This window comes from Bos grunniens, chromosome 22 (assembly GCF_055505025.1).
Source record: "Bos grunniens cultivar Pamir isolate PY7600 chromosome 22, Bosgru_T2T1.0, whole genome shotgun sequence".
In the NCBI taxonomy this organism is placed as follows: domain Eukaryota; kingdom Metazoa; phylum Chordata; class Mammalia; order Artiodactyla; family Bovidae; genus Bos; species Bos grunniens.
In genome coordinates this window covers 38806699-38827908 of record NC_141186.1, presented here as the reverse complement: position 1 = coordinate 38827908, position 21210 = coordinate 38806699, and the positions used below count along the sequence as shown (strand labels likewise).

At 43.1% G+C, this 21210-nt stretch overlaps 1 protein-coding gene across 15 annotated transcripts in view; it reads right to left on the bottom strand.

The window, feature by feature from the left end:
- The window catches only part of CADPS (calcium dependent secretion activator), a 471095-nt gene extending 450384 nt beyond the window's left edge, over positions 1-20711 (bottom strand). For all 15 annotated transcript variants that reach the window (XM_086367063.1, XM_086367067.1, XM_086367064.1 and 12 more), the window contains exon 1: positions 19629-20711. In XM_086367063.1, the coding sequence (XP_086223189.1) occupies positions 19629-20072 (444 nt within the window). In that variant the 5' untranslated portion in view covers positions 20073-20711. The remainder of the gene's footprint in view (positions 1-19628) is intronic.
- Between the last annotated feature and the right edge of the window lie 499 nt (positions 20712-21210).

The following is a 21210-nucleotide window of genomic DNA, read 5'->3' as shown; positions in this document are numbered from 1 at the left end:
CCCCACCCAGGGATTGAACCTGGGTCTCCCGCATTGTAGACAGACACTTTACCGTCTGAGCCACCAGTGAAGTGGAACGTAAGTCCTTACTTTAGTCTGATTGGATCAACTTAAGTCACATGGTCACTCTCACTCATGAGCCAACCACATTTCCAGTACAGTACCATGTGTCAACTGGCTTGTATCTACAAATCTGCATCTATTCCTGATGCTAGGAATGGGGAAAAATAATTACCTAAAAACCCTGTAATTCTGCTTGGCTTTGGGTCATGAACAACAAGTATGTAACCAATATTGCCCACTAAAAATGACAATTTGGCATATTGACAAGGTACAACTGAAAATTTCACTTGAATTATCTCTATGGGTTGATCACATTGATTAAATTTACTATATAATTTGAGGGATTATCACATCACTTTAATGATATGTTTTGCTTAAATGAGTTTGGGGTCATGAAACAAGTGTAAATTTTCACTCAAATTAACATAAATGTCTCATTTTGCTACTGTCCTCAAGAAATCTGGCATTTTAGGTAGGCAGGTAAATTTGGTGTAATTAAAATCAAAATAAATTACTGCATTCTCTAATTATCTCTGTTGCTATCGCATGTAAATCCTAGGGATGAACTGCTTTTGTTCCAAAATCATAGCTCAGTGACAAAAGATAATATTTAGTACTAGATTTTGCTAGAACAAAGAATATGCCAGAGGATAGTGATTAAAGAAATCATTACACAAAAGCATTTGGATGAGTACACAAAACAGAAATACAGAGTTCTTACTGTGAGTGGAAAAGATGAAATATTCTAGATCATAAATCACCCTGAATTTTGGTGTATACAGTATGTAGCACGTTAAATTGGTTTTCTTTTCCATCAAGTCTTTTTGAACACGGTCATTTATTGCCAGGTCACAAGCAGTAAACTATGTAAACTAAGCTCATGGCATCCAGTCCCATCACTTCATAGCAAACAGACGGGGAAACAGTGACAGACTTTATTTTCTTGGGCTCCAAAATCACTGCAGATGGTGACTGCTGCCATGAAATTAAAAGACACTTACTTCTTGGAAGAAAAGTTTTGACCAACCTAGACAGCACATTAAAAAGCAAAGACATTACTTTGCCAACAAAGGTCTGTCTAGTCAAAGCTAAGGTTTTTCAGCAGTATTGCATGGATGTGAGAGTTGGACTATAAAGAAAGCTGAGCGCCGAAGAATTGATGCTTTTGAACTGTGGTGTTAGAGAAGACTCTTGAGAGTCCCTTGGACTGCAAGGAGATCCAACCAGTCCATCCTAAAGGAAATCAGTCCTGAATATTCACTGAAGGCCTGATGCTGAAGCCGAAGCTCCAATACTTTGGCCACCGGATACGAAGAACTGACTCATTTGAAAAGACCCTGATGCTGGGAAAGATTGAAGGCAGGAGGAGAAGGGGATGACAGAGGATGAAATGGGTGGATGGCATCACCAACCCGATGGAGGTGAGTTTGAGCAAGCTCCAGGAGTTGGTGATGGACAGGGAGGCCTGGCGTGCTGCAGTCCATGGGGTTGCAAAGTCGGACACGACTGAGCAACTGAACTGAACTGAAGCAGTAAACAGATACTTCATTTAGCATAATATTTAACTTATGCTGCAGCATATCTACATTTATTTCTTTAATGAAAATGGATGGTCTTCTATACACAGATAAACAGAGGTGAGATTAGGTGACTATGTCTCGCCCCCCTGTAAAGAGTTCAACATAGTCTTATGACTCAAATCCTAATCGAATACTGACTAAAAGACAGCTTTGAGAAATGGAAGGAAAAATAGGAAAAGCTCTTTGGATCCAGCAACAGATTGACAGTTGTTTAGAACTACTGCTTCAGTGGGGTGGGGGTGGGGTGGGGGAAATGGGCCTCTTAATAAAATAAAACAAGTACAAATCATAACCAGTGTCTGTTTCCTCTGAAGGTCTATAATGCTGAATCATAATATACAGTGGTACTGTGTATACATAATATACAACAGTACTAGGCTGCCTGTGGCAAGTAGATAGCAGAAAGAAATCCTCTTCTTTTCTCCATTGCCAGGCAAACAGGAAAGCTGGCAAATGATGTGGGTCCACTGTCAAAGCTCATGGGAAGCTATTTCTAACCTGGCCATGGAAAAATGCTTGAGCAATCATGTCTTTTGCAAATAAGACATTCTGCTTGTGCTGACATTATTCCTCGGAACATCTGAATTTTCAACTGCCTTATAGGAAAATTTATCATGTTAAGAGAAGCCTAAGGCCAATCACCCTCCATTTGGCAACTGCTCAGATGTCTGCATTACCTGTAATGGGCTCTAGGCTGCCTATCAAATAAAGAACACACAAAGACTACTAGTGTTCAGAGTTTACCACCACGTGGTCCCAGGCTACCTTTTCAACCTTACACCTTGTACGTACTGTCTGTTCGCGCTTTCTGAGGCTTATGTGTCTTAGCTCATGCTCCCCGCTAGAATATCTATTCTCATGTCTCCCCATATTCAAATACTACCTATTCCTCAGGTGCAGTGCAACCTCCTCCAGGAAGCCCACTCTGATTCTCTGGTAATTAATTAATTCTCTGGTAGTATTCCAAAGCCTAGATGATGTAAGAATCTGGTGACCCAGCAATACCTAAATTGTAACTTGGACCAAAGTCACCTATCTTGGAGGAGAGTTATCCACACAGATAATGACAAATGGAAAATACAATCCTTCTTTATTACCAGAACCTCTCAGTTGCTCACTCGTGTCCAATTCTTTGCAGCCCCATAGACTGAGGCCCACCAGGTTCCTCCGTCAGTGGAATTTTCCAGGCAAGAACATTAGAGCAGGTTGCCATTTTCTACTCCCAAGGATCTTCCTGAACTAGGGATCGAACCCTTTATCTTTTGAATCTCCTGCATTGCCAGGTGAGTTCTTTACCACTAGTGTCACTTGGAAAGCCACTTCACCCCAGTATTTGAATATGGGGAGACATGAGAATAGACCTCAAAGGAAACGTATTGCCTCCAACGTAAAACCAAAATGGAAAATTTAAATTAATAAATGTTTAGTTAAATTTCCGCCTCCAAATGTCTGTCAACCTCATTCATGGTTAAATTTCAGTTAGGTTCAGTTGCTCAATCATGTCCGACTCTTTGCGACCCCATGAATCACAGCATACCAGGCCTCCTTGTCCATCACCAACTCCTGGAGTCCACTCAAACTCATGCTCATGGAGTCAGTGATACCATCCAATCGTCACATCCTCTGTCATCCCCTTCTCTTCCTGCCCTCAATCTTTCCCAGCATCAGGGTCTTTTCAAATGAGTCAGTTCTTCACATCAGGTGGCCAAAGTAGTGAAGTTTCAGCTTCAGCATCAGTCCTTCCAATGAATATTCAGGACTGATTTCTTTTAGGATGGACTGGTTGGATCTCCTTGCAGTCCAAGGGACTCACAAGAGTCTTTCCCAACACCACAGTTCAAAAGCAACAATTCTTCGGTGCTCAGCTTTCTTTATAGTCCAACTCTCACATCCATACATGATGACTGGAAAAACCACAGCCTTGACTAGATGGACCTTTGTTGAAAAAGTAATGTCTCTGCTTTTTAATATGCTTATCTAGGTTGGTTATAACTTTCCTTCCAAGGAGTAAGCGTCTTTCAATTTCATGGCTGCAGTCACCATCTGCAGTGATTTGGGAGCCCCAAAAAATAGCCTGTCACGGTTTCCACTGTTTACCCATCTATTTGCCATGAATTGATGAGACTGGATGCCATGATCTTAGTTTTCTGAATGTTGAGTTTTAAGCCAACTTTTTCACTCTCCTCTTTCATCAAGAGGCTCTTTAGTTCTTCCTCGCTTTCTGCCATAAGGGTGGTGTCATCTGCATATCTGAGGTTATTGATATTTCTACTGGCAATCTTGATTCCAGCTTGTGCTTCATCCAGTCCAGCTTTTCTCATGATGTACTCTGCATATAAGTTAAATAAGCAGGGTGACAATATACAGCCTTGACGAACTCCTTTTCCTATTTGGAACCAGTCTGTTGTTCCATGTCCAGTTCTAACTGTTGCTTCCTCACCTGCATACAGATTTCTCAAGAGGCAGGTCAGGTGGTCTGGTATTCCCATCACTTTCAGAATTTTCCAGTTTGTGGTGATCTACACAGTCAAAGCTTTTGGCATAGTCAATAAGGCAGAAATAGATGTTTTTCTGGTAATCCAGTGGATGTTGGCAATTTGCTCTCTGGTTCCTCTGCCTTTTCTAAAACCAGCTTGAACATCTGGAAGTTCATGGTTCACGTACTGTTGAAGCCTGGCTTGGAGAATTTTCAGCATTACTTTACTAGTGTGTAAGATGAGTGCAATTGCACAGTAGTTTGAGCATTCTTTGGCATTGCCTTTCTTTGGGATTGGAATGACAACTGACCTTTTCCAGTCCTGTGACCACTGCTGAGTTGGCCAGAAATGGCCACAGGACTGGTTAAATTTAGAGCTCATAAAATACTGCTACAATGAAAAACAATTGGTAATTTTTTTTTTCAGTTTTCCAGAGCTCCTATGAAGATACTATGATTCCTGAGAAATCATAGTCATGTGTTAACCTCATACAAAGAGTTTCAAAAACTTAAAATAAAATTTTATTATTTCATAATCAAAAAAGATGAGTGCATGCTGGATGTGAGGTACATTTAATGTATTTGCCATGAAACTTTCTAAAAGTATGAGTCAAAAATCACACTGATGCTCCAAAGTCTGTATTGGCCCAGTTTGTACTTGCTGCTGCTGCTAAGTCACTTCAGTCGTGTCCGACTCCGTGCGACCCCAGAGACGGCAGCCCACCAGGCTCCCCCGTCCCTGGGATTCTCCAGGCAAGAACACTGGAGTGGGCTGCCATTTCCTTCTCCAATGCATGAAAGTGAAAAGTGAAAGTGAAGTCGTTCAGTCGTGTCCGACTCCTAGCAACCCCATGGACTGCAGCCTACCAGGCTCCTCCATCCATGGAATTTTCCAGGCAAGAGTATTGGAGTGGAGTGCCATTGCCTTCTCCAGTTTGTACTTAGGGTGACCCTAAGTTCGACTCTGTGGTGAAAGAACCCTAGATGCATTCAGGAGGCCCAGATTGGTGTTCTATGGTCCTGTCCAACCAGTAGGACATCTTTGGACCCCCCCTCCCACTCCAAAACAGGGTTATAGGATACATACTCCTCCTACGCAAAAAGGTTGTTTTAAAGAATAAACAGGATTACCTTAGCGAACTTGCTATAAATGGTAGAGAAAGTGATTATGATTCAACAATCATAAATTCATGTTTTAAGTATTTGCTGAACATCTATTATGGGTATGCACATCTACCAGACACTGGGGGATACTAAATGAAATCTCTGTAGCATCAGGTGAGAGAAACAGGTACCCACTGAAGTAAGATGTGCCCAGTGCCATAATATGATTAAAATAGCACAAGGTTAAGAGCTCTGACCAGAGTCAGACCGTCTGGGCCCAATCCAGCTCTACCTCTTACTAAATGTGTGACCTAAGACAAGTTTCTCAACTACTCTGCCTCCCGGTTTCCTCATTGTAAGGTTAAGAGGAACAGTATCTATCATATCAGGAATAAATGAGATACAACCTTATAAATTTATAGAACAGTGAGTATACAGGGTAAACATCCAATAAATAGTCACTATTTGTTCCTGTTTTTAATGCCTAGATGCCATCATCTACCTAGGAGTGTGATGGGCAAAATGGGAAGGGCCTTTTAAGCTAGAAGAAGAGCGTGTACAAAAGACACAGTATCACAAAAGAGCATGCAACAATGCAGGGATGTTAAGGGCTTAACACATTATTGACTGGAGACATTTTACAGCCATGGTGTTAGTTTCTGCAAATATCCCCTGTCAATAATTGTTAATATAGGCTAAAGCCAAGGGTGTACACAGAATTGCAGGAGTTGAGGCTGGATGGGAAGGGAGGATCCAGTTATGCCATGCAAGTGAGTTCAGAGTGGATCCTGTATAGGCAAAGGAAAGTTGCAGAAGCATTCTAAGCAGGAAAAGGACATGATTAGGTGTGCTTCAGAATGACCACTCTGAATGGAACGAGGACAAGCAAGCAAGCAGAAGGAATAAATGTTATTGTAAAAGTCCACGCAAATCATCATGAGGGTCCAAAGCACAGCACCAGTGATAAAGGTGAAGGAGAAAGAGATGAAAATTTATTAACTGGAACATCAATAGGATGAAGTTATGTGCTTCAGCCTTGAATAGTTTGGTTATGCAGCAGCAATAGAACTGTACACCAGAACTCTAAGAAAATTAATTTATCCTGAGTTAGAAAATAGAGCTGCAAAGAGTCTTGGTGAGACATTCAACTGTTGACTAGTCTGAGGATATCCTAGGGGAGGTGTGATGGAAGTCAGTGCTCTTCCAAGTGTAATGTGTAGGTCTGTGCCATTTGTGAACTGCTCATTATTGGTCTGCACCAAGATAAAGTGCTAGTACTGGAAACAATACATCAACTTCATCATGCATCAGTTCAGTTCAGCTGACAAATTTTTGCAGCAAGACTTTCTTGAAGAAAGCAGTGAGCTGATTTACATTCTAGTGCAAGTTCCTTATCTCCTCGTGGACCTGTGACAAAGCACTGACTAACTGCGCCAGTGTGAGACCACCCCTTCAGCAATACTGATGTATGGATTAGACATTTGGTGAGAGGTGTGTCCTGGAGCTCCAGATTTGAGAATGGAAGTGTAAAGATCATCAGTGGCAAGGTGGCTTAAATAACAGAAATTTACCATCTTATAGCTGTTGGCAGGGTCAGAGTCTTCTGAGCACTCAGTGAAGAACATACTTCATGCCTGTACCCTAGCTTCTGGCCATCCTTGGTGTTCCTTGCCTGTAGAAGAGTCACTCCAATCTCTGTCTTCCTCTTCACATGGTGTTCTCCCTGTGTACTTCCTCTATGTCCAAATTTCCCCATTCAATAAGGATACCAGTCATCATGGATTAGGGTCCACTCTAAGTTTTAAGTTTTAAGCTGGCTTAAAACTCAACATTCAAAAAGACAAAGATCATGGCATTTGGTCTCATTATTTAATGGCAAATTGATGGGTAAAAAGTAACAGTGTCAGATTTCATTTTCTTGGGCTCCAAAATCACTGCGGATGGTGAGTGCTGCCACAAAATTAAAAGGCGCTTGCTCCTTAGAAGAAAAGCTATTACAAACTATAGACAGTGTATTAAAAAGCAGAGACATCACTTTGCCAACAAAGGTCCGTACAGTCAAAGCTATTGTTTTCCCAGTAGTCATGTATGGATGTGAGAATTGGACCATGGAGAAGGCTGGGTGCTGAAGAATTGATGCTTTCAAACTGTGGTGTTGGAAAAGACTCTTGGGAGTCCCTTGGACAGCAAGGAGACCCAACCAGTCCATCCTAAAGGAAATCAACCCTGAATATTCAATGCTGAAGCTGAAACTCTAATACTTTGGCCACCTGATGCGAAGAGCTGATTGACTGGAAAGACCCTGATGCTTGGAAAGATTGAGGGCAGGAGGAGAAAGGGGCAACAGAGGACGAAATGGTTGGACGGCATCACTGACTCAATGGACATGAGTTTGAGCAAACTGAGGGAGATGGAAACTTAGGGAACTCTGGCCTTCTGCAGTTCATGGCATCACAGAGTCAGACACGACTCGGTGACTGAACAACAACAATGACTTCATCTTAACTAATTACATCTACAAAGACCTTATTTCCAAATAAGGTCCCACTATGAGGTACTGCAGGTTAGGATTTCAACATATGGATTTTTGGGGAGACATAATCAAGCCATAAAGAGAGTCAAGGATGGAGATGTGAAAAACACTAATATTTAAGATTCGGATGCTCACCATATACTGCCTTACATTATGAGCTCTGTTCCTTGCTGATGTACTTCAACATTTCAAACAGATTGATAGGTTCTTAGAAACCAGGAAGGTTGTCTGAAATGTCTTTCCATATTTTGCCTGCAGGATTTAGTGAATTTCTTGTATGTAGAAGTGGTACAAAACAATGCCGTCTGATGATGTATAACAAACAAAAATTGAATATGGAAGAGCCCCCAAGAGCTGTTTTGAATACAGTATGTTGTGACATTCGCTGCCTTATAGACAACAGTTGCTGTACTTGTCAGAAAAATAACCAAAGGAGATGTTCAAGATATATTTTAACTCATTTGCTTAAACAACTCTATGCCTACCATCCACACCAAAAGGCTGTTCTGCATGGGCAACAGAAGGCATAATTATTTGCAAGATTTTTCAACGTTTTCCCTTTGCTTTCTTCAGTCACATAGTAGCTTCTCTGTAGCACTGAGCACATTTGCCAAAATCCCATTGTCTTTCTAAAAGCAGTATAGCCTCTAGAGGGTTTGAAACTTAGTCTACGCTCCCCCAAAACTTAGTGATTAAAAAAAGAAGTTAACTGCAAAGTTATCTGAGAACTTTCCTACTTCATGAAATGGCCGTGAAAAACACAGGCTGATATTTTCCTCCCATAGGCTACAGAGGACATCAATATATTATCAGTTTATTCAGTATCTCTCAATTTTAGAAGGATAGCCAGAATCTTGAAACATTTGGAGGCCTGATGATTCAATTTATTTTTCAAGACTCTCAGATGCTTACTCTGCTTGTTTAAATGAAAGAAATGGCTTAGCAAAGATAATTTTCCCTTTGATTAGTGAAAAGCATCAGGAAAATCCACACCTAAGCAGTTTTACTTTACAGATATTTCACACCCATCTTATATTCTTATTACCTCATCCAATATGCAAAAACACTAGAGTCATTATTTATTTACATGCTAACTGTACTCAAAAAGGACTTTGGACAGCATACAATGACAGAGAAAGTAGAGCCAAAATCCCATAAAAGATGGAAAAGAAGCATATTTACTTACATCTAAATATGTAGAACTTGGATTCTATTATGTAATTCTGACAATATTGAGATTGAATATTTTCAACAGCCTAACTTTCTCTAGTACTGCTGACTACTCATTATTTTTTTTTCCCCCTCAGAAAGAATTAAGTCAAATAAGACATATGCCCAATATGTTAGTTCTCAACTTGGCTTACGATTTGGCCACTTAAACACACCCTATGGTGATTCAGCGTCTGTCTGCAATGTAGGAGACCCGGGTTCAATTCCTGGGTTGGGAAGATCCCCTGGAGAAGGAAATGGCAACCCACTCCAGTGCCCTTGCCTGGAAAATCCCATGGACGGAGAAGCCTGGTAGGCTACAGTCCATGGAATTGCAAAGAGTCAGACACGAATGAGCGATTTTCACTTCACACCTGGTGATTTAAGTTCAACTGAGATTCGGTCACTATGAGAAATTCCTAATTGATTATGGTCTTTGAAAGAAACCTTTCCTCTATAACAGATCTAGAAATTTGTCAGTTGTTGCTATAAATAAACCAGACTAGGGAGACAATTGATGGTATGTTTCTACAACATAAATTTTTTTGAAAACATGGAATAATTGGCTTACCCTCCGTGCTTTCCAATAGCGATGTATTGTACTCTCAACCTCATCTACTCTATAGAGGATGCTGTAATGGTAACCATTTATTCCTGGGTCTACTTATCATATCAATAAGGATAATGATCATGAGGATTATAGCAATACTGAATATAAGGCATACTATGGGCAGCACTTCACATACAGTCCTTTCACAGATTAAAGAAAAAAAAAAAAACACGAAATTGTACACATCAAATTAGCGATAAGAAGAACACTTATGTACTACTCACCACATGCCAGGCATTGTTCTAAGAGCTTTACTATATTAGCTCACTCACTTTTCACAAGAACTTAATGATGGAGACGCCATTACTATTCCTACTTTACTGATGAGTAAACTGAGCCACAGAGTGTTTAAGTAAGTTGCCCCAAATCACAGAGCCTGCTTGGGGTATATCCAGAAGAGCAAACATAGGCATTCAGCTTTCAGAATCTATGCTATTTCCTGCCCTATACATCATATATCAAAAGCAACAGCCAGGCTTTAAATCACTGACTGACTTCCATCACCTTTTCTTTGCCTGCTAACAACAGAGAAGTAATTCTTTCACATGCTTGGATGGACAAATGAAAAAATAATAAGGTAATTCTGACTGTCAGCCCTCCAATTCTGCAGAAACTATAAATCTGATCCCAACGGAGAAACACCTGCCAGAGACAGGTAACACAGAGCTCCAAATTCTAGGTCTTTTTCCTGGATGCATTACAGAGGCAAGGGTCAGACCATCAATATTAGAGCAGCAATGGCAAGAAGAGACAGTGTTGGAAAGAACCAGATTGCTGCTGTCCTACCAATCAAATGTCTATGATTTTCCTTTTAGAACAAGCATACTTTATTTATTTAAAGTGATTAACATTCCATTAGTTAAGTGAAGACTGATAGTCTTATTTCTGTTGCTTTTTGCAGATTCATTAAAAACTCAGCTCAGCTTTGCTATATTTTCCAGTTATAAGAGGAGCCAGAAACACAAATTTTTACATGTAATATCTTGACTGTTTTAAATGTTGAGAACAAATTCAAAATTTTGAAAAATATACTGTAGACAAAAATAGCCTTTCAGTCCATTTCATCCCATAAACTGAATCTCTTGCATGGTCTGTAGCCTTGTAGTCTTTTAAGATTTAATCTCCTCAATGAAAAACACAAAGTGAACTCTAACTTCTCAAATTCTTTGAAGACAATGCCTTATTTTATAATGTCAAAACATACCAAATACAAATTTGAATGAAATTATGTCTTGATAATGAGTGACCTCATTGCCCAGAAAGAAATACCAACTATTATATATCAAATATTATGTACCAAGGTGACAGTAGAGATTATTTGAGGGTTCCCTATCCTCTCTTCATAAGACAGATGTAGAAATTATCCCAAAGACAGACAATGATTTTCCTGCAATCGGTGGTTTATTAGTGGTAGAGTTTAAGCTCAAACACAGGTTTCAATACATAACCTTTCTTCTCATCAACCAGCTTTCTTCATTGTTAAGGAAGTCATTTGAACTCCTAGATCCAGCCATGACTTCACCTTGCACTGGATTTTTAAATTACATGCACCAATAAACCTCTCCTGTCCCCTTATTTTCCTATTGATGTAGCCACTTCAGTTGGGTTTCTGTTATTTAGAACCAAAAGAATGGGATGATTAATCCCAGAAACAGTCACTCTCTTCCACAATCCTCCTACATCATGCTTTTCTCCTAACTGGAATACCTGCCTTTCCTTATGGTTACACAAATCATGCAAAATTTTTAAGACCTGGTGAAACTGAGCAGGATCCCATGGGGTCCTGGACACAGAAGGCTTTCTGTGTCCAGCTCCCTGTCCCATGCAAAGTGCACCCCCTTTCTTGTTTGTACGAAACAGGCTTCAGCCTCCATGATCCTCCCTGAGTTCCAAGGGGTAAAGTTCTAATCAAGGAAGGGATGGGATGCAGATACAAAGGAGGACCAGTCAAGAAACAATAGTGTAGCCTTGGGACAGGAGCCTGCCTCAAAGGATATACAGAACAATATCTTTCAGCTCTTTTACAGAAACAGAGCCTCACAATAAATGGAAGATGTTAACTACTTGATGAAACAATCTTCATTCCAGAGAAAAGGTCAGGAGATCACCTGAGGCCAGATTAACACCCTGCACACACCCTGTTCTTTATCAGCAACCACATCCTTGAACCACTGCTATAAAACTCATCAAATTCCTCCAGGTTGGAATATGCAGTTTTGAAGGGGACAAGTCCACTGTGTCCCCTTGCTGGGAAAAGCAATAAATCGATTCCTTTCTACTTCACCCCGAACTCTGTCTCTGAGATTTGATTTGGCACCAGTGCACAGAGACGGAGTTTTTGCTATCACTCACCCTAGTCTACTTCCCCCATGAAGATTTTTACTACTACTATATCGAATCCTGTATGTGTGCATGCGCGTGCACACACAGGTGCGTACTCTCTCTCCCCTTCTCCTACTTTAGTATCTGTAACCCCGTCCAGTTCCAGTTCAGTTGCTAAGTCATGTCCGACTCTTTGCAACCCCATGAACCGCAGCACGCCAGGCTTCCCTGTCCATCACCAACTCCCGGAGTCCACTCAAACCCATGTCCATTGAGTCGATGATGCCATCCAGCCATCTCATCCTCTGTCGTCCCCTTCTCCTCCTGCCCTCAATCTTTCCAGCATCAGGGTCTTTTCCAATCAGTCAGCTCTTCACATCAGGTGGCCAAAGTATTGGAGTTTCAGCTTCAGCATCAATCCTTCCAATGAACACCCAGGACTGACCTCCTTTAGGATGGACTGGTTGGATCTCCTTGCAGATCAAGGGACTCTCAAGAGTCTTCTCCAACACCACAGTTCAAAAGCATCAATTCTTCGGCAGCATCTTACAATTAAACATTACCTTATTCTCAATTTATCTGACGTTTTCCAAACTAGAACAGAAACTCCCCAATCCAGAATCATACCTCACAACTATCTTCCAGTTCTTCACAAAGCCTGGGAAAATATTTGGTGCAATGAATAACTGGTCTTTCTTAGAACTTGGTCTAAGTAAGTAAAACACCCCTGATGATTCCAACTTAAGTTGTATAAACACTTGGCCCCAAATACTGGCTATATTTTAATGTAACAGCCTATGGTTATGTATTAAGTTTGCTTTTGAAGGAAAAAGACCTTGGAATTATTTGACTTTTACCACTTTTCACAGTATGGTTTTTAAGGAATGAAAGATTTAATTTCCTTTGTTGTTCAGTCCAGTTTTAGGGAAGCAAAAGGCTATTCCAAGTGTGTAATGAGGCAAGAACTTCTCTTATTACTTTTTTGGTTTTCTGTATCTTCAAAATGTCTTTTCTAGTACCAGTGCATAACAGTTCCTGCCCATTGCACCAAGAAGATTGGGGACTGGGGGAAAATGCCAAAAAGCAGATTTAAAGAATTCAATTCTTTTCCTGAAGAAGAGAAAAACATAATTCTTTTTGAAGGAATCCTGTTTGAACAGTCATTTCAGTTCAGTTCAGTCGCTCAGTCATGTCCAACTCTTTGCGACCCCATGAATCGCAGCATGCCAGGCCTCCCTGTCCATCACCAACTCCCAGAGTTCACTCAGACTCACATCCATCGAGTCAGTGATGCCATCCAGCCATCTCATCCTCTGTCGTCCCCTTCTCCTCCTGCCCCCAACCCCTCCCAGCATCAGAGTCTTTTCCTGTTTTCTCAAAAGGTGAAAATATTTTAATTTTTAAAATGCAAATTGTATGTTGCATTAACAATGCAACCCTTCAGATATTTGAAGAGTAACCTAAGTGCCTCAAAGCATATCTGAATGAATGAATCACCACTATTGATTTAAAATACACACACACTCAGACATATTTAGTAACCTAGCACTTGGTCTTAAATTTTATGAAAGTTATGGGCTTTTGAGTCATAACTGAACAACAAAGTCAAAGAAGTTAATGAATAAAGATGGAATTTCTCTGGCTAACAGTGACTCAACTTTAGCCATAATTTTAGAGCAAAATATAAGCTGAATCACATGGAAATGAGTAACTTGATGACTAGACCAAATGTGTTGTAAGTTCAAGTCCTCTTGAATGAGGAATTCATATAGAAAAGATACAACTTTAGCATTGCCCATTTCTCTTATCATATATTGGGTTGGCCAAAAGTTCCTTTCAAGTTTTCTATAAGATGGTACAGAAAAACTTGAAAGAACTTTTGGCCAACCCAGTACATACAGGTGGTGGTGGTGTTTAGTTGCCCAGTTGTGTTCAACTCTTTCAATCCCATGGATGGCAGCATGCCAGGCCTCCCTATCCCTCACCATCTCCTGAAGTTTGCCCAAGTTCATGTCCATTGCATTGGTGATGCCATGATGTGTATTTATGTGTATGTGATGTGCCTGTGCGTGTATGTGAACACAGGTGATGCAGTGGTAAAGAATCCACCTATCAACGCAGGAGACGAAAGAGAGATGAGTTCGATCCCTGGGTCAGAAAGACCTCCTGTAGTAGGAAATGGCAACCCACTCCAGTATTCTTGTCTGGAAACTTTCAAGGACAGAAGAGCCTGGCAGGCTACAGTTCATCAGGTTGCAGAGTTGGACATGACTGAGCACACACACAATACATACAGACATATGTATACACACCTACATATGCACTCATAATTCATTCTGGACATCTGTAATCCAGGCATTACAAACAGTTCCTAGCCAAGTTAAAACAAAAACAGGTCATGTCAACTTACACATTACACAGAATTGTTTACAGTGCCTGCTTTTACATTCCCTCAGGAACATCTATAAGTAGGTAGTTCACATGAGGCAGCCACTCATCACCATTACTACGTGATTTAGAAACATATGGTGTAACTCTGTCGTGCCGGCTTCTAGGTATTCACTCTAGCATTCTGACAAAAAAGAGGAAAAAAAAAGCTCAGAACTGTTTTTCAAATTATCATTTATCAGCTGCTAAAACATACATTGTGACAGCCTGATGACTCGGTTTTTGTTGTGGTCATAAATTATCATTACCAACATGCTATATTTAGATTTACAGTAGTACAAGGAAAATATACCTACAAATGATAACATATTGAAATTTAGCTAGACCCTGTGCAGTTTCTGGGTATAAATCCTTTCTGTGTTCACCTATTTCTTTTTTGTAGGAAATAGACTTTATGTAACCTCCAGGACCTCCCCTGTGTTCCAAAGAGCAGGTTCAAACCCGTGCTAATCAGAAAAGGGAGGGGATGCAGAGACAAGGGAGCTGCAGTCAAGAAACAATGGAGCTTTGGGTCACAGGTACTGGTTCCTCCTCAAAATATATCGATAGGATGGCTCAGTGGTAAAGAATCTGCTTGCCAATGAAGGAGCTGTGGGTTCGACTCCTCATCCAGGAAGATCCCCTGGAGAAGGAAATGGCAACCCACTCCAGTATTCTTGCCTGGGAAATCCAGTGAACAGAGGAGCTTGGCAAGCTACACTCTACAGGGTCTCAAAGAGTCAGACACGACTGAGCACACACGCAGGCAACACTATCTTTGAGTTCTTTTGGAGAACTAAAGCCCCCACCCAGGGGGGGAATGGCAACTTCAGGCTGAGGCAAGATTCCCAGAGCACCACCCTGTTAACTTGTCACCAACCAATCAGAGGAAAGTCACACAGTCTGCAGCCTTCACCCTAAATTCTGCCTATGAAAATCTTTTCCAAAGCCATTGGGGAGCTCAGGGGTTTTGAGCTTGAGCCACTGGTTCTCTTTGGCTGGTCCTGCAATAAACCTTTCTCTGCTCTAAACTCTGACATTTGGTTTATTTGACTTCACTGTATATCAGGCACATGACCTTATTCGCTGACAATATTTTCACATAGTTTGTTTCAAATCCCTTCTTTTAACTGGAAAGACTGTTTGAAAACCTAGGCATTCTCTTTCCCAGTAAAAGTGAAGCCTAAGTAATTAACTATCAGAATGATCCAGCAATGACATCTTTTCCCTCTGTTCCTTCCCAATTGTTCTTTTGAGCCAAAAAAAAAATTTTTTTTTTCCAGCTCAAAGTATATAGAAAGACTGACAACAGTCTGCTGTTCAGATTTACAAGCCACCGTCTCTCTCCTTCATGAGTGAGTGAGTGGAAGTCACTCAGTCATGCCCGACTCTTTGTGATCCCATGGACTGTAGCCTGCCAGACTCCTCTGTCCATGGGATTCTCCAGGCAAGAATACTGGAGTGGGTAGCCGTTCCCTTCTCCAAGTGATCTTCCCAACCCAGAAATCGAACCAGGGTCTCCTACATTGCAGATGGCTTTTTTTACCAGCTGAGCTACCAGGGAAGCCCTTTCTCTCCTTCGTACTCTTTATGAAATTAGTACTTAAAGGATTGTTTTCCCCATGTTGATTTTTTTTGGATAGGTGTTCAAAGTGGAAGGGGCAGGTCTCTCTCAACTCAAATAGAAATAATCCTGAGTCAAGAAGTACACTAGACATGTTGTCAGGATGCTAGCCTTCTATTTTTCATTTAGAATACTTCTGGCCAGTGTTGCATATTAAGAAGATAGGATTTGAAATCAGAGAACCCCATGCCGAAATTCCCACTCTCTCATCTGTCTACATAGTGCTTTAGGCAAATTAGAAAACCTCACTGAGTCTCAGTTTTCTTTTCTAAAGATGGGGATGGTCACCCTTGCATTACTACTAACAAAATCTATGGTGTATTTAAATGTCCTTAGTTTCTACCTAACTTCCTATTTCTGTTCTTAGATCATTTTAAGTTCTCTTCATAATTCCTACATTGTTAATGATGAGAAGAACATAAAATGATCTAAGAATGGAAATAGGTAGTTAGGTAAAACAAAGGACATTTAAATAAATGACAGATTTAAGTAAACAAGGTATAGCTATTGGTTCTTTAATTGTACAACAAGTACCCATACTGCTAACTGCTACCGCTAAGTCACTTCAGTCGTGTCTGACTCTGTGCGATCCCAGAGACGGCAGCCCACCAGGCTCCCCCATCCCTGGGCCTCTCCAGGCAAGAACACTGGAGTGGGTTGCCATTTCCTTCTTCAATGCATGAAAGTGAAAAGTGAAAGGGAAGTCGCTCAGTCGTGTCCGAGTCTTAGTGACCCCATGGATTGCAGCCCACCAGGCTCCTCCATCCATGGGATTTCTCAGGCAAGAGTACTGGAGTGGGGTGCTATTGCCTTCTCCGAGTACCCATACTACTATAAGATAATTATAGAGGAAAACTGTCTGGGTTGTAAGGGAACTTTCTATACTATTTTCTCAACTTTTCAGTAAATCTAAGATTCTCCTTGAAAGAAGTCCATTTTTAAAAAATGACTTAAAGTAAGTGCCCTGCCCTCAGCAAGTACTTAAAAAACAGGAGCCAATGTTACTATTATCAAGTAAACTAGTTGGTTTCCTAAAGTTTATTAAACTCTGTATAATATGGTCTTCCTCCACCCCAACTTTATTGGGATATAATTGACATACAACACTGTGTAACTTTAAGGTATACAGCACAGTGATTTGACAATATGATCTTTCCTTTCCCCCAATTTAGCAATTGCTTTTCATAAGCAGTTCTCTCTGCCCCAGCCCTTATCACTCTATTCACTTTCTCTACATCATTTTTCCTCTTTTTCTAGTTCATCCATTTCTTTTCTACAAACTCATGTTTACTTTACACCTAGTTTTTATTTCTCCAAGACTAATTCAATCTTATTTCTCTGCTTTAAGTTTGGCCTCCATGATTATGCAAACTTTTACTTTCAATGATGGCTCCTTAAAAAAAAAAAAAAAAACAAAGTTCATGCTTTCTACTTAGAGAAAAATAACAGAACACTTTTCTTTTTTTTTTCCAAAAAGGCACCAAACACAAAGGTATAGTATTGGGGAAAGCTTGTTTTTTTTGTAATAAAGAGAGAGATATTCAGCGTACCAATATAGACAACAGCCAGGAGGCAGCTTTGCCGGGATATGTATTTAGTCTGCTGCAACAACTAAAAATAGTTTGACCAAATGCCAGTGTTATCAATCTGTCCTGGAGTCCCTCTGATATTAAGGTCATGTGTAAAAACACACCTTACTTATCCCTCAACCACAGCTTTGAATGGATCTGGGTAAAACATACCAGATCAGATCAGAAAAACCAGTCTCCTGACGCTCTTTCTCAGGTGGCTGAAGCTTCTGTTTAGAAGACCTGGGTCTTTACGAGAATGGATTTCTTTTTCCATTCTGGTGCTGGATTTCAGCCTGTATTTGAAGGACAGAGCTAGAGAGCCTTTTGACTGATAAAGGGAAGTTTGTTTCTTAACTTTTCTTTAAGTGACAACAGCTTTTCATTGACAAAGGAACAGGACTTCTTTAGTGGGGGCCATTATTAATGGGAGAGATTTTGGAAATGGAATTTCCCCTGCTATAAAGACACAATTACCGAAATAATTTCAACTTGAAGCTTGAAGTACCAGGCCCTGTGAACCCAAGCCTCAACCTTAAAAGACTATCCAAAAACTTTTACGGTTCTGAAAATACTTTTGCTCTAGGATAGTTCAAAATACACATGGAAAAAGCAAGGAACCACTGATGAGGGGGTGGGGCAGGGGGGATTAAGCAAGGAGTGTGTAGCCCACCTGTTCTTTCTCAACCAGGAAATCAATTTTATCTTTAATAAAACTGATAACCAAGCTTGTGATAGCTGAAATAAATCATCACTTCTGGGTGGTTTGTGTACATACACATGCAAAACAAACAGAGAAATCTGTGCTAACTCAAGATAAGGCTGGATAAATATAGGAAAACCTAACACTCTACTCCAGGCAACATATAAATCAGTCTTAAATGGCAACAACCCAGAAATCCTCTATTTTAAGAAACTGGTCTCAGTAACCTCTGAGGGGGTTAGAGCTGGCTTTAACCGCCCCTCATACCGCCCCTCTGGGGGCTTCACTGACTTCTCTGTTAGTTCAGCTGTGGCAGACTCATCTAAAAAGACAGAATGGGATGCTAACTTGCTTCACAACTCACTCCAGATGAGTACCCGACTCCTCTTCTGGTCCACCGCCCTCGACCTGCATTAACTAATCCCTCCTTTCTCTGGCTGGAGAACAGCTGATAGAAATAGGCACTTTTTTCACATCAAAGGCAGCCCGGAACCGTCTTAGCCTTACCCCAACCTCAGACACAAAAAGCTTTTTGATGCTTATAATTGCAAGGCTTTTTCCAGCTGCACTTTATCAAGCTAGTAGTGGCAGGGCTTGGAGGGCCTAGGAGAGCCAGAAGGTGGCGGCGAAGTCACCTTGGGAAAAGAAGGGTGTCAAAGAGAGGAAGACAGAGGGGCTGACCCACGGAAAAGGAGCAGGTGTGACTGCCCCTGTTCTGGGGTGAGTGAGCAAGGGCAAGGGACATTGGAAGGAAGCCCAGCCAGAGTGAAGCGGTGTCCCGAGGACCCCCAAGTCGACCCTAATCTGTGATCATCTGACCCGGGTGGAGGGAGGAGGGTGCCCTTCGCAGTGTCACGGGAAGCTTCGCCTTCTGGGTTTGCTTTCTCCCGCCTGCCCCTGCGGTGGCTCTCTGCCGGGGTTAGCCTGAGTGCGGCTCGGAGGCGCTCCACTTGCTCCGTACCGGCGCCCCCACCTACAGGGCGCCCCTGCCCGCCCTGCGCACGCCCAGGAGGGCGGGCCGGGGGTTGAGCGCAGCCGCCGGCCGCTCGAGAGTGCTGAGAGCCCGGCAAGCGAGCCAGGCCTCTATGGGAGCCGCCGGCTGCGAGTCACTCTCCGAACCTCCCGGGCCACAAAGCAGAACTTGCCCGCCTCACTCCCCAGCAGGGAGGCCCAGGCACAGGGTGCTGCGCTCCAGGACCCTTGCTGGTCCTGGGCAGCTCCTGGTGCGCTCCGAGCTGGGCTAGGCGAGGCCTGGCCGCGGAGAGGGGGGCCTTGTAACCCCTTCCCCGGGGCGCGGTCTCCTCCTCCTCTAGCTCCTCCTCGCCAGCTGCGCCTCCAGCTCCCATTGTTCGCCCCGCCCGCCTGGCAACGTCCCGGCGCTACTCTCTGGGCCTCCCAGGCGCACCTACCTTCTGCTGCCGGCGAGCCATGTCGGTGGGTTGCTTGGCGTTGAAGGGGTAGGCGATGCAGCGCATCACGAACACATAGAGCTGCAGCCTCTTCTTCCTCTCCTCCTCTTCCTTCTGCAGCCGCTCCAACTCCTCCTTCTCTTTCTCGCTCACCACCGACGGGCTAGGGCTGGAGGGTCGGCCGCCACCGGCGCGGCTGCTAGGCTGCAGCCCCCCGGCCCCGCCGCCGCTGCTCGCGCCGCTGCCCCCGCCGCCGCCGGCGCCCATCCCGGCCCCGGCGCCGACCCCGCCGCCGCCCCCCAGCCCGGCGCCGCCGCCCGAGCCCTCGCTGGTGCGGCTGGGAGACAGGCGCGCGCCGGACGCGGCCGAGCCGAGCACCTCCTTGCCGCTCTCCTCCTCCACGATCTCATCCGATTCCTCTTCGCTGGATGAAGGGTCCAGCATGGTGGCGCTTGGGGAGGGGAGTCCCTGGAGCCCCTGGCTTGGGGGGCGCTGAAGGCAGCTGGGGGTCGGCTCTCCCGGATGGCCGCTTCTCCCCAAATCAGGGAGCAAGCGCGCTGCTGCTCAGCCTCAGCCTCGGCCGCGGAGACTGCTTCCTCCGCCCGGCGTTCGAGAGCTGGGCTCTGACCCAGGAGGAGGAGGGGAGGGAAGAGGTGCGTCCGTGGACCCAAAGTGGGCAAAGGAGGGAGTCAATTGAGAGCCCCGAGCCCACAGCAGGATGCCATCTGCAGCCGCTGAAGGAGGCGCCTCCAGAAAAGATGCCGAGTGTTGCAAGCTGTCGATGCAGCCTAGAGCCGAAGAGGCATCTTGCCGATTGGGGAGGGAGCGGCGCTTACGTGTTTATTGGCTTAACTCTCCCGTGTCCGCAGCATAAAGGGCGGCTGCAGCGGACTGGATCCGGAAGAGCGCGGAGCGTCCCCAAAGTCTCAGAGCTTCCGTAGTGATCCCAATGCTTTCCCGTCCTCCTCACTCCCACCCCGTTGTGGCTGATTTCCTCCTTGATGCCCAGCCCTCCTGGTTTCAACCTCTCTCCCCGTCCCGCGAACAAAAAGTTCTTGGGAGAGGAGGAAATAAATCAATCATTGATGACTTTTTGTCAGCGAATAGTTGACAAAAGCAGACTTTTTGTCAGCTGTTGGACACACTAACTTCAGAGATCTCACTGAGATGAAGTCGGCGAGATGTTATACACAAAAGAAAGGCTATTTCCTATAACCAGCTTTCCTCACATTTTCCTCACCAAACAGCCTGTTTGTCCCACCTGTGTAAACTCCAATGCCAGCAGTTTACTTTACATACACCCAACCGTAAAGAAAAGATTTTGAGCGGATTGATGTATCCACCATGCAGCTCAACTCTTTAAGTAGAACCCCCGCCCCTGCCTACTCTGCATTCTTCAGTTCCAAGAACTGGTAATACTTTATGCTGAGGTGAGCCTACCATGGAAATAGAAGGTTTTTTTTGTTGCTCAGCCCTTCCTCCATTCTGGCTCGCTGAGTATCTGGGTGGAGGGCTGGGGACCCCAAAATCAGACAAGGATACTCTAATAACTGAGTGCAGCAACATCGAATGCGTTGACTCT